Genomic DNA, 14,200 nt, shown 5'->3' with positions numbered 1-14,200 from the left:
GCGCCAGAGGGGCCGCACTCGCGTCCGACGCGGCACGATGCAGCGATGCGCAAGGGACGCCTCTGACCGCGCATCGGTGCCGCATCAGGCTGCATCTGCCACATATTTTTTTTTCCCCCCCGACTTGCACTGACGCGGCTCGAACTCAGGCCGATTCGCGCTAATTCACATCGACTCAGGCCGTATCAGGCAAAACCGCCGAAATGGCTGGTTCAAGCCGAAACCACTGAAACTAGTGGATTTGATATGCTGCTGTCGCCGTCTTCACCGGCTTAACCCCTTTCTTCTTCTTCTTTTTTGCTTCTTCATCTTCTTCTTCCAGCGTTGCGCCATTGCCGGTTTGTAACTTCTGTTCTGTTTTTTTTTTTTTTATAAGTCTTGTTTTGTTTTTTTTTTTTTTTTGAAAAGAATGAGGCTTTATTTATTTATTTTTATTTTTTTTGTGCCTCTCACTTGAGCCACATCTCCCCTTTTTTCTTTTTTTCTTTTTGTACATTGAGCCACTGAACAGCTAGCCTTTGGTACGTGAGCCACTAAGCCTTGGTCAGAGAGGCTTTATTTTGTACAGTACATTATTATTATTATATGATTTTTCTATTATTATTATATAAAAAAAAAATGCCTAGCAATATTTAAAATATATAAATAAAAATATTTTAATAATTTTTTAATCGCCGAGTCCCGCCGCACCCGCACCCACCTTTTTCAAAAATTGCCGAGTCCCTCACCCGAGTCCCGAAACACACCCGTGCTTCATAGGTTAGACGTGCAAGAATAGCAGAGAGTCAGTTGATCATTTTTTTTTTTTTTTTTTTTGATAGTGAGAAATTTATGGTCATTTTTATTTACTCTCTTCAGGGTATCTTGGGTTCAGCTGAAGACAGTGATTTAGATGTGGGAATGTTGGCAATGGAAATTTCATCATCGTAGGAAATAAAAGATTGGGAGTGCTACTCCCTTGTGTGTTGTGTGGATCATTTGGCTAGAGAGGCAAATAGTAGAACTTTTGATAGTGTTGAACAGTAATGATAGTTGATATTGAGATCATTGTATGATTGGAAGACTGTATTTGGCAGCATCCCCTCCTCTTCTTTTCTAGGTTTTTAAAAATATACCAACTTGATACTGTAATTCTTTGGGAGTAGTTCAATATGCACATTGTGTGGTTGATCTTTCTCCTTTTTTGAATAAGAGTTTACTTAATAAAAGGTAATATTTTGATTATTTCTCTGCATTTTGATCAATTTTAGATTCCCCCTATTGAACTGATTCTTAAACCTATATATTGAGGATAAGGAGGATCATGCGGACTTGCCTTGTTATATATGTATATCATAGAGCTTACTTTGTGATAAGAGGTTCCCACTTAGGTATATGTTTCTTAATTCTCATAGCTAATTTTAGGGAGAATTGACTGATAATGTTAAGTGATTTTTGGTATAATTGATTGAACCAATCTGATATTCCAACTTGTCTTCATGTTATGATGGGTGGACTGACAAGCTACTTTTGGTTTACAGCTATTTTAAAGAAGGCATGAGGACTAGTGTTGAAGCAATCCTACTGGTCAGTGTTTGCCACTTCAACCCAAAATAGCCACCTTTTTCTTTTTTGTTTAGATGTTTGAATAATTATTTCTTCTACCTAATTTATTCATTTTATTGCTGCTCATTTGTGTTGTATGGCTGTGTGTGTGTAAAGATAGATAACTTAGGAGTTGGGACTTAGGAGANNNNTTTTTTTTTTTTTTTTTTTTTTGAGAAGAAGAAAGAAATTTTTTGATTTGGAAGGAAAATGACAAAATAATTTATTAGAGAGTTATAGTGAATTTCACTACCATGTATCAGATACATATACATCTAACACCTCAAATGCATACCATCTTTTTTCCTCACTCTAGGAGTTGTTATAATTAATTTTAATTTTAAGAGGGTTGTTGATACCCATTTCTGTGACACATTTTCTACGAGCCCAATTCAACAAGCCAACTTCTTTGTGGGCTCAATTCATGTATTATATTATATTTTATTCTTTTAAGCATGATCCAGCCCATGTGACTTATGGGGGAAATTGAGGAAGTGTGGTTTGGAGGGTATGGATCGGTTCCTTTCGGAACTTTTGCATGAGTCTAACTCATGCGTGCCACCAAGTGGGCAAGGGAACTGGCAACACCTCAGGCTCATGGAAGAGGTCTTGTACCCAAAATTTCTACCTTAAAAGAGCTTTCATGCTCTGGGTGACTGAACTCCTAATTTTCAGCCCATCTCCATTTTCCACACCAAAACACAATTGACTCTAAGAAAAAGGCTGAACAGCCTAACCACTCAGCCACCCCAATGTAGTTTTCCAAGGCCTGCAAAGACCAGAGATAGCAGCCATGAAAAGGAAAACTTTGTTTCCAAAATTATGCTAAAAGCATGTGAAACTCTTTCCTAAACAAAGCAACTCAAGCCAAAACACCAAATTAGTATCATGGGGGATGAAAACCTCTTCCACTACTCAAAAATCAGTTATTAGCAACACCCCAAACTCTATATAAAACTCTCTCATAGTTCAAAAAAAGACAAACCACGTTCTACCTAGAGACCTGAAACTTCAGAGCAAAAGCTCATTTAGCTAGTCAACAATCTCACAATTCCGAACTTTAGGGGTGGAAATATGGATACAGGAGAACCTTTCCTCTCTTCCACACGACCTCTCTCAATTTCCTCTTCTCAGTGACTGTAAGTCAAAGTTTCAGATCTGTTGAATCACGTTTTCCCCATAGAGCTAAAACTTGAGAGCAAAAACACACCGAGTCAGGAAACATTCTCACAATTCCGAAATTTAGGGGTGGAAATATGGGTATAGGGGAACCTTCCCTCTCTTCCTCACAACCTCTCTAAATTTCCTCTTCTTGGTGACTGTGGGTCGAAGTTTCAAACTTGTTATGTTTTTATACTTTTTCTACACTTTTGTTATTAGCATTTTGATTCTCTCTTGTTAAAGCACCATTAGTCTTTTATTTATTATACATTTGGAATTTTGGGCTTGATTATCCACAATGAACACTTCTAAAGAACCCAAGGGGAGATTTTGGTCATTCTCGCATTTTCGGCCCTTGTCGCATTTTCGGCCCTTGTCGGGGACGTTTTGTGACAAGGGTCTTATAAAATGAGAGTTAAAAGTTATAATAGAGGCTAATTGGAATAGGTTTTGGTTTATAACTTTGTAAAAAAAGAAAAGAAAAAAAAAAGCTAAACCGACAATATTTTTACAATAAATTATAGGTAATAAGTTATTGATTTTAATTTAAACTTACCAAAACTACTTTTTTATTTATCAATAATAACCTGTAACAACCTGTTATTCAATATTTATTGTGTAAAAATATCATGAAACGTATTATTTCAAAGAAAGTGTTGTGAAAGTATTTCTAAAACAAATGCACAGGGAGGGGAGATAGATGCTGTTGGATATTCTCCTAATTAGCTTTTATTAATTTGGAGTAGCTTTTATGAATTGAATATAACATTTTAACTATTTTCTTTTCAATAAAATTAAAAAAAAAATTACAGGTGCTACAGTTCAGTAAAATTGATCAAAATAATTTACCAAAACAATATGGTTAAAATATAGATTTTACTAATATATACCTTTAAGACATATATTAATAAATTATTTTAGTAAATTTTTTTATAAAAAATAATAAATTGATAAACTTTTTTGATAAATTTTTAATTTCTTATAAAAAGTTTCTAATGAATTAATGTCGGCATACAGCAGCCTTACAGTATAAGTATATAAGAGTACCCTCATCAGGTGTGCCTAATGCCAATATTTGGCATTTGGCACACCAAAAGTTACTGTTTAAGCTTCATCAGATGTGGTAAATATTCTATAATTATAGAACATGCTACATTACCGTCTCATACCAAAATGCCATTTCTGTATATTAATTTTTTATTCAACATTTTTCTCTCCTCTCAATATTTAATTCAATTTTTTCTCTCTCTTCTCATTATTTCCTCTCTCTCCAGCCGATGCTCTCTCTCTCTTTCTTCTTCAGATCACCCTCCCTCACCCTCAAATCAGCAGCGATCAAGCCGCCATCACCGATCAAGCTGCCGATCACCGATCAATCCGTCTCATCGTTCTACGTACGCCATCGTTCAACGGTACGGCGGCCTCACCGATCAACGGTAGACCATCGTTCTCGCCATCGCCACGCCGATCTCCCATCGCCGATCTCGGGTTTGTGCCGGTGGATGTGGGTTTCTGCCGGTGGTGGGTTTGTTTGGTTCGATGGGCGTGGGTTTGTGCTGACCTCTGTTGTTGTGTTTTTGATCACTAATTTGCTAGCAGGACCAGTTTGTAGGGAGCTTAAGGCGACAATGGAAAGCCAGGACAGAGATGAAATTCATAATTGTGTGATCAAGCTGGTAGTTTGCATTTCTTTCCCTTCAATTTCTTTCATTTTGGTTGTTGTTCATTTGGTATGGAGAAGCAGTGGAAGAGATGAGTATGTTGAACGTTAACTGCAGAGAGTTAATCCTCAAAAGCGAAGGGAGAAGGTTTATATTGGCTGTGGAGCTGGGTTTGGAGGTGACAGGCCAATGGCTGCTCTTAAGTTGCTTCAGAGAGTTAAAGGCTGCTCTTAAGTTGCTTCAGAGAGTTAAAGAGCTAAACTACCTTGTACTGGAATGCCTAGCGGAGCGTACTCTTGCTGAACGGATCAGTTTATGGTGTCTGGTGGCGATGGTTATGATTCTTGGAGTATGTGTCTGCTATTCATACACGGTTCTAAATTCTAATATCCTTTTCAATAAAGTTCATATATAGTCCACCTTCAATCAACAAATTTTTTTAAAGCTCAGTGACATTTAATTAATGGTCTGGTTTATGTCCCCTCTAATGTTGCAAAAGTTGGGATGTGCACCGCCTAGCATAACCATTGAGAGGAAGTCTAACCTTTTTTTTTTTTTTTTTTTTGAGGTGGCGTTGGTGGATGTAGGATTGTGCCGGTGGTGGCTGTCGTGTTGTTGCGGCAGTGGCGGTGGCCGTTGTTGTGGCAGTGATGGTTGTCCTGTTGTTGTTGTTGCCGATGATGAGAATGAGGGAGAGAAATTAATATATTATTTTAATGAATAATAAATATTATTTTAATATATAAAATTAAAATATATAACATCTAATAAATGACATGTTAAAAATGTGTGTTAAAATGATAAAGTAGGTTTTTAGTATTGTAAAATGAATTTTTTATGGGAGAGTTAATGGAAAATGCTCTTTCTTTTTTTCTTATGAGAAAGGTAAATATAACACTCATTGCTAGGTACTATAAAAAAAAATGACACTCATTTCTATGTAGTTCGACTTTCTAGGCACAAGCAACTTCAACCATTGCTAAAAAAAAAAAAACTTCAATCATTAACCAAAGCCGCTCATGTTTCCGAACAACAACAAAAAAAGGCCACTCATCACTCCGTCCTGACTCGGACAAACACTATACCTGCTATCACTCCCCACCATAAAAGCACCAACACACACTGACACACGCACAACCGAGTCAACAGCTTCACACTAAAACACACAGACACACAGAGAGAGATAGAGAGAGAGTCACAGAGAGCATGAGTGGAGAGGAGAAGGTGGTGTGTGTGACTGGAGCTTCGGGTTACATAGCATCATGGCTTGTCAAGCACCTGCTCCAACGTGGGTACACTGTAAAAGCTACAGTTCGTGATACAAGTCAGTGCCTCTCTCTCTCTCTTTCCAATATGTATCAACCTGTTACTATGAACTGAAACTGCATGCACTTTTTTAATTTTTCTTTTCGGCTAAATTGTAAACAACACCTTCTAAGTTTGAATGAAATTTATGTAAATTGATAAGGGTATTTTTACTTGAGTTTTTAAGTTTCCTAATTAATTTTGTTAAAAAATATATAGATTTTTTATGTGATAATTTTTTTTTCAAAAATTGTTTTTTCATTTTAATTGCATATTTAACCACAATTTTTTAAATGAAATTGGAAGGAATGACTGAATTAAATAAATTTGAAACTTAAAGAATTCAATCGAAAGAAAACAAAATTATAGGACTTAAATGAATTTTAATCAAATCTAAGGATGCAATTTGCATTTTAGCCTTTTTATTTATTTATTTTATCTACCAATATATGGACTGTTATATTATTTAAATGGGGTGTCAGAATTGTACAATTTGTTTGTTCTAGGTTTACAAAATCTAATTTTGAGATCATGAAATGAACCAAATTTGAAATGAGATAATCTTTTTTCCTAGTATCTGTAAACTATGCGCATGCCTATCAATATGGTTATCTATGTTGTAATTGACCTTAGCTAAAATGGGAAATTGAATATAGTTCGGTTCTTAGTGTTAACCCAACCAGGCCTGGCCTGACTCATCTTAGACATGACATTGATATATGTAATACAATTTAAGAAAAACCGAATTTACTTATACTTCATTTGATTGGGGTAAGTTTTATACACAACAAGCCGATCATGCTTTATTCAATTATAGGATTGCTTTCTTGGAATGGGAGCTACTTATGCACACCCATATAGGTTGTGGTAAATGACCCACCCACTTCATTTTGGGCCCAAAAGTGAGTAACAAATTGTCTACATAGATCCACTGTGAAAAGTGATACACTGGAAGTCTTTAATTTTTTGAAAATTTTGTAACTTGCTTATCATGTGACCATAGTGAATCTGTGCACATGAAGTGCACACCAGTGGTGGTGCATCAACTATTCACAACTGTGTGTTGGATAAAAGAATTGTCATACTAAATGATATTATATAGGATGAGACAGTCTATGGATATGAACTTTTGTTACAACTCAGATGTAGTTGACCAAGAATGCTGGAAAGTAGAAGAAATGGTATAGGATCTAATAGTAGATTTTTTACATGGTTTGGTCACAAACTCACAATTAGGGCTGTCCAAGGACCCACCAGACTCGACCCACACGTTGCCGACCGAATTGACTGCTCCGGCAGTCGGCAGCGGATTTCATTCCCCAAAAACCGAGATTAGCGGGTCGGATATCGAATCTCCTCTCAAATCTAAGAAACCCGATCCGACCGACTTATCTATTTTTCAAGTGAGAAAGTGTAGATCCGATGTATGTTGGGATTTTTTCGGGAAGACCTAGCTGAGATCTTGCCGAAAATGACCGAGATCTCGCTGGATCTGGCGAGATCTGGTCGGATTTCAACCATTTTTCAAATTTTTCTCGTCAGATTTTTGCTGTTTTTCATCTTTTCTTGGCCGGATTCTCGCCGCTTTCTAGGTAATCAACCTAGACCGATCTACCCAACATCCGTGGAAGCTCTGACCTGTCTGATCTGATCAACCACTCCAGTCGGTGGTAGGTTGAAATTTTGATCACCCAATCTGGTTGGGTCAGTTCCAAGTTGGGCACAAACCTAACCCGGACTGACCCGTGGACAGGCCTGCTCACAATCATATTGCATTGTAGGCACACTTATTCTTTACATTTTTTTTCTTTTTTATAATTGTGAATGAGATATATTATTAACAAGTAACAAAGTACGAAACCACACAGCTTAGCTCTAATCACTAACCGAAGGACTAACTTAAATCTTTCCAGAAACACATACAAATATCAGTGAGGGAGTACTACCCCACTCCTCCAACAGCAAACACACTCAAGTTCTGTAACATAAGAAAACAGAACATCTTCAAAACAAACCACTGATCAATTCCCTGCTCAAGCGCTCTTATCAGTTATCAAGAACTTTTGTAGAAATACCCCACCCCAAGCATAAGCCTCTGTTTGAGGCAGAGTTTTGATATAGCAAGCACAAAGTGCTTTTAACTTCATATTTTTCTTTCTTACCTTTATTTTTCATGCAGTCATTGCTACTAATAATTTAGCCTTGCAATTGGAATTTATGCATATATATTCCACAGATGATCCGAAGAAAACAGAGCATTTACTTTCACTTGATGGGGCTAAAGAAAGACTTCAGTTATTCAAAGCAGATTTACTAGAAGAAGGATCTTTTGATTCTGCTGTTGATGGATGCCAAGGTGTTTTTCACACAGCATCCCCCGTTACTCTCACTGCCAGTGACCCACAGGTTCATCCCGTATTGTTATTTATTGCCTTTGTGTAATGTATAATCAATATACTGTGATCATTTTTTAGTCAATATGGTGAATAATTTATGGATCTCATACCAGCTAAACTGTTTTAGCAACATCTGATTCTTAAATGTTCAATACGTTAAAACATTATACTGAAACGGGGAAAATTGAGCAACAAAAATAAGCACTTAAACTTAACATTTTAGGGAAGTATTCTCAATTCTTAATCCAGAAGTAGAGAGGACATTGAAGAAAATTGTTTTTAGTGGAGGTTTCTCTAATGCAGGGACTTTGGAGGGGATTCTTTTTTTTTTTTTTTTTTTTTTACTGATCATAAAGATTGTCAAAGAACTACTTCTATTTGCTAAAGGACTCCTCCACTCCTAGGAAGGATACCTAAGTCAATGCCTTCCGAAACAATTATCAATTTGTATTCTAACTGCAGCTCAAAGAAACAGGATGTTTCATGCATTCAACATTGTTGTCTGCAATTACTTTTGTTTCCCCACATTGTTGCAACTGGAAAATTTTGAAAGTACTGTTTTTAGATTTAATTGCTAGATTGTTTCTAGAAATTATTCACAAAGACATTAGAGAAATTCTACAAAGTGACACAATAACAACATTGTTACATGATAAACTTGTCAAATGAAATGTATTCAGTTTACCCAATATTTTTCATAAATTTATTCTTATGGGACCTACTTTCACATTTTTTTATATTTCAGTCAGAATTAATTGATCCAGCAGTGAAGGGCACACTTAACGTTCTCCGATCATGTGCAAAAGTTCATTCTGTCAAGAGAGTGATTGTAACATCTTCTATGGCTGCAGTTATGTTCAACAAAAAACCACTGACTCCTGATGTGGTTATTGACGAGACGTGGTTTTCGGATCCAGTTGCTTGTGAGGAGTTGAAGGTGTGTGTATTTCCCTTTAAGTGTATCTTTAATAGGACTATTATATAGCATTAATCTTTAAATAGTTTTAATGAAAGATCTATGATAATGTTTTGATGATGATTTACTAGAAAGTAGAAATGTAAGGGCTATAATATTTTGACTTTATATATCTAGTCCTATAGGTATAGCTGTTTTCTGAGAAACATTAGAGAATATCATCACAGGGTTTGTTAACTTGCATTCTCAGTAAGAAATCCATGTCAGCATCTAGGCTCTTTTTACTTTCTTGTAATCATACTTTTCTCAATATATGTATATATATATTTTTAATGTAATTATAGTACCTAGTAATTATTTCATGTTCTAGAATCAGATATATGTTGAATTTATAGATTTCGATGTTTCCAAACGTAAAAGTAAATTTTATAGATTTCCAGGCAGCTCTTAATCAAATCATAGACATATTACATATATTTTTTTCTAGTCCTACATTTCATTCCTTTTTGACCAAGAAATGTTCCCATTTAATAGTTTGGGGTTTTTTCAGCAATGGTATATGATTGCAAAGACCTTGGCTGAGGAGGCTGCTTGGACATTTGCTAAAGAGAATGGCATAGACTTGGTAACAATAAATCCAGGCTTTGTAATTGGCCCACTCATTCAGCCAACTCTTACTTTTAGTCTTGAGGGGTTTTTGAAGATCATACATGGTACTCTTTTGCAACCAATGAGGACAACGTGTATTGTGTTTCTTTCTACATAAATTCTAAATATTCAAGTATGATTAGCTTATCATATGACAAATTAAAGTCATAACTGGTTTAGTGGATGAAGTAAGTATGATAGGTGTATATAGGCCTATTCTAGTAAATTGTGAGTGCTACAACTTTTTAGAATACTATGAGTCTATGAGCATTGAGCTAACATTAGAACTTACTAGGTATTTTTTGAGTGGTAAGTGACCATTTTACGAGACTTACTGCTTCTCTGGAAATTACTTGTCCTCTTTCTCACACAAGGCTTTACTTAATCCTCTTAACATGGAATGTAAAAATTTCTCTTTTACTTAGTTCATTTGAAAACAAGGAGGTTTAAACTTGACCTTGATCTGCAAGTGCCAAGCCCACTAATGCCACCTGAAATGTATAGGTTGTGGTTCAACCTATGTTCCATGGATAAAAAAAGCTTCTATCTCAACATACACAGCTTGAGAATATGCTTTATAACTTATATATATATCTTGTACAATTTGAGGACGATAATCAGCATCTGCTAAATGCAGGGTATACTTGCTATATAAGGTGAACTGTTTCAACAATGATCTCCAAGCATATTCTTTTGATAAAATGGTCAACTGATCAAAATGAAAATTGTGTGTTTAACCATATTTGGCGTATTGAAATTTACTCTCTCTAGCTACATCATTCCATATAATGCTATTGATTAACTTGTTCACTCCTTCCTTTGTGCAGGAACTCAAATATTCCCTGATGGAATATACAGACTTGTTGATGTTAGAGATGTTGCAAATGCACATATTGAGGCATTTGAGAATCCTGCTGCTAGTGGTAGATATTGTATAGTTGGAGGAGTTGCACACTATTCCGAAGTTTTCAAGATATTGCGCAAATTTTACCCTAGTTTGCGGCTTCCTGAAAAGTGAGTTATTTATTTGCATGATATTGAATGTCCCTTATTGGTGCCATTTTGTAATTGACAAGTATGACTCAAGTGGAATACATGCTTCATTTAACTAAATGATTAGTTCAATTAATAATTTTCTTTTAAGAATTTGCTTTTGTCACCCATAGTAATTGTTCTTACACGTCACAAAAGTTGAAGAAGAGTCAATTTTATCTTTCATTTTTGGCAGAAGTGAAGATGACAAGTCTTTGCAGCCATTATACAAGATATCCCAGGACAAGGCCATAAGTTTGGGTATTAACTTCATTCCTTTGGAAGTGAGTGTTAGGGACACTGTTGAAAGCTTTAAGGAGAACGGCATCATCACTATTTGAATTATGTTATTAAAAGGGAAGTGATGCTAATAAGTACAAATAAATTGTGTATTGCTCATCTTGACCAGTTTTTGTTGGGCTTGAATGCTCCCATTGTATTAAGATTTATAAACTGTAATGCTTTTGGAAATATTTTAGCTACGCAATTTATAAATCAAGTTTCACTCAATAAGAAATGAGACATTGAATTTGATCTTTGCGGTTTGGATTTGATCTTCATCGTTTGGGTTTGGTCTTCGTGGTTTGATCTTTTCGGAGCCTTTGTTGTTTCTTCTTCGTTGTGATCTATGTGGGTTTGTTGTTTCTTCTTCGTGGGTTTGATCTTCGTATCTTTGTGGGTTTGATCTTTGTGGTTCGTGATTTCTATTTGGGTTTGTTTTTTCTTCTTCATGGGTTTGATCTTCGTTTCTCTATGGGTTTGATCTTTGTGGTTCATTGGGTTTGATCTTCGTGGTTTCTATTTGGGTTGTTCTTCGTGGTCTTTTAGGGAACTTGTCCACGTCCATAATTTTTCCACCTTAGCTCTGCCAGTACATGGAACTCGAGTCCTAGGAACTTGGGTTGCTACAACGAACTTGGTTAGAGGGGTAGAAAAATGGGAGGATAAAAAATGGAGAGAGAAATAGGATAGAAAGTAAGAAGATAGAATAGTTTTTAGTTTTTCTTTATGGTGTATAGTTTGAGAGTAGAAAAATGGAGAAATAGAAAATATATTTTGTAAAAATTTACTTTCACGCACCTAATAAATAAAATAAATAACAAGTAAGAAATAAAATACAGACAAACAAAAAAAATAAAAGTACCAAAAGTGTACAGAGGACAAAAAAAAGCTGAAGAAGGAAATTTATTTTAAAAAAAAACAGCCGACACGTTAAAAAAAAAAAAAAAAAAAAAAAAAAAAAAATTTTGTTTGTTTTGTGTGAGTTGGTGATTTTCTAGTGAGGAGCTAGGAAGGGATCCGGATCCTCTCCATTTTCCTTTGAAATGGAGAGGCTCCAGTACACGGTGGGGATTTAAACTGAAGAGTATGAATGGCCAAAACGTGCCACGTTATTTAAAAGAAAAAAACACACTTAACTCAACAAATTCAACTCTGATTAAACTAACCGGACCTTTTTTCTCTCACCAGCCATTCAAACTCTCTCTCTCTCTCTCTCTCTCTCTCTCTCTCTCTCTCTCTCTCTCTCTCTCTCTCTCTCTCTCTCTCTCAAATTTCAGAGTTCAAACTCTCTCAACCTCCACATCTAGCATTCTCAACTCAAACCCATCAGCAAAAACAAAAATGTTATTTCATTTTAAATAAAAATACTAATAGAAATAAACTAATTCGGTCTAATTCAGTCAATCTATTTTTGTCTAATTTGGTCTATTTTGTCTAGCTCGGTCTATTCAATATTTGTTCCACTCCATTTCGTGCACTTATCTTAGAATAGAAAAAGAAATGTTTAGGATAAAACTTAAGAGTACTTAATAAAAATCCGACTTTTTTTTTTTGAGAAAACTATTATAAATCCGACTTTATTAAAAAAAAAAACCTTAAACTCATTCAAACTTCTATTATAAAGTAATTATAAAGAATGGACGTCATATGTTAAAACTCTAAAATAAAAGTATTAAAAAAAACATTACTTATTGTTAAGTTCTAAAATACTTTGAATTGCTCACTTATCACTTCTTTATAGTATATACTTTTATTCTCTAAAATAAATTTGTACAAAACTAACTATATTTTATTGTAGAAAATTCTTAGAAACCAATCATTATCCATCTTTAGTTAATTATTTGGTTCTGGTTTTTCAAATAATTTTTTTAAGTTACAACTCTATAATAATTTTCATTCCATTCCATAGATATGTGAACAACGACCAAAAACGACAAGCAAATTAGAAAAAAAAAAAAATGGCGAGCTAATCAAACTCTAAACACAAACTCCTAAAACCCCTTTCTTTCATTTTTTTTGCAAAATAACATCATTTTGCTATTAATTTTGTTAGTTAGCAAAGTTTCCAAATTATTTATGAAACTAACATCTCAAGTATCTTAGAGTGTGTTTGTTTGGAGGTGAAATAGAATAAATAAAATAGATAAAATAGTAAAGAAATTTTTTTGGAATATGTTTGGTTAGGTGGGGAGAAAGAAGAATAAATGGTAGGGTCCGGATGTTTTTTCCCTAACCCCACCAAAGAGATCTCTCGAAAATGGAGAGAAAATATTTGGACAAAAAACTCCCATTTGCTAACCTTTTTCTTTTTCTTTCTTTTTTTTTTTTTTTTTTGAGAGTTCCCCCTGCTAAAATGTTAGGTACTGTTCATGGTCTCTTTTTTTTTTTTTTCCTTGCTTTCTTTTCCGTTTTGTCTTTTTTTTACACGTTTTGTCTTTGTTTTTTTTTTTTTTTTTTTTTTTTTTTTTTTTTTTTTTGTGTCAACTACTGTTTCTTTTTTTTTTTCTTTTTTAATTTTTTTCTTTAATTTTGTCTCCAGGCCTACTAAAAAATTTCTCTTCAAAATGAAAATAAAAATTTTTGGACAAAAACTACCCCTGCTAACTTGCTAGGTACAGTTCACAATCTTTTTTTTTTTCCCTTGCTTTCTTTTCCGTTTCTTTGTAATTTTTTTGCACGTTTGGTCTTTTTTTTTTTTTTTTTTTTTTNTGAAGAGAGAGGAGTGACAGATAAATTTTAAATATTATTTTATTATATAATTTATATTATTTTAGTGTGTAGGATTGTAAAATAAAAATTGGGATGTTGGAAGTATTAGAAAATGGTATGGTATAAGTAGTAAAAGTAGTTTTTTGGGATGGTAAAATAAGATGAGATGGCTTTTCCAGCTGTGGATGCTCTAACATGTTAGCAAAGGGGACTCTCTCAAAAAAAGAAAAAAAGAAGGTTAGCAGATGGGAGTTTTTTGTCCAAACCCTCCATTTTGGAGAGAACTTTTTAGTGGATTTAGGGAAAAAACACCCGGACCACACCATTTATTCTCCTTTCTCCCTACCCAACCATACACAATCCAAAAAATTGTTCTTTCCTATTTTCTCTCAAAAGTATTTTATTTATTCTATTTCACTTCCAAACAAACACAACCTAAGAGACTTGAGATACTAGTTTCCTAAATAGTTTGAAAATTTTGCTAACTAACGAAATTAATAGCAAAA

General features: G+C 34.6%; 1 protein-coding gene across 1 annotated transcript; it reads left to right on the top strand.

The window, feature by feature from the left end:
• The first annotated feature begins 5,261 nt into the window (after positions 1 to 5,261).
• LOC112007678 (phenylacetaldehyde reductase) lies at positions 5,262 to 11,235 on the top strand. Its single transcript, XM_065779680.1, has 6 exons — positions 5,262 to 5,730; positions 7,948 to 8,117; positions 8,853 to 9,044; positions 9,574 to 9,736; positions 10,499 to 10,685; positions 10,900 to 11,235. Exons 1-6 carry the CDS (start codon positions 5,613 to 5,615, stop codon positions 11,042 to 11,044), a joined length of 975 nt encoding a protein of 324 aa, XP_065635752.1. The 5' UTR covers positions 5,262 to 5,612; the 3' UTR covers positions 11,045 to 11,235.
• Positions 11,236 to 14,200: the final 2,965 nt, after the last annotated feature.

Source organism: Quercus suber, unplaced genomic scaffold (assembly GCF_002906115.3).
Source record: "Quercus suber isolate HL8 unplaced genomic scaffold, Cork oak 2.0 scaffold_215, whole genome shotgun sequence".
NCBI classification, from domain to species: domain Eukaryota; kingdom Viridiplantae; phylum Streptophyta; class Magnoliopsida; order Fagales; family Fagaceae; genus Quercus; species Quercus suber.
This window is presented reverse-complemented; position numbering and strand designations above follow the sequence as displayed.

Coding starts and splice junctions, on each gene's coding strand:
- LOC112007678 (XM_065779680.1), top strand. CDS start 5,613: ATGAGTGGAGAGGAGAAGGTGGTGTGTGTGACTGGAGCTTCGGGTTAC. Junction 9,045..9,573: donor TTGCTTGTGAGGAGTTGAAG/GTGTGTGTATTT, acceptor GGGTTTTTTCAG/CAATGGTATATGATTGCAAA. Junction 10,686..10,899: donor AGTTTGCGGCTTCCTGAAAA/GTGAGTTATTTA, acceptor CATTTTTGGCAG/AAGTGAAGATGACAAGTCTT.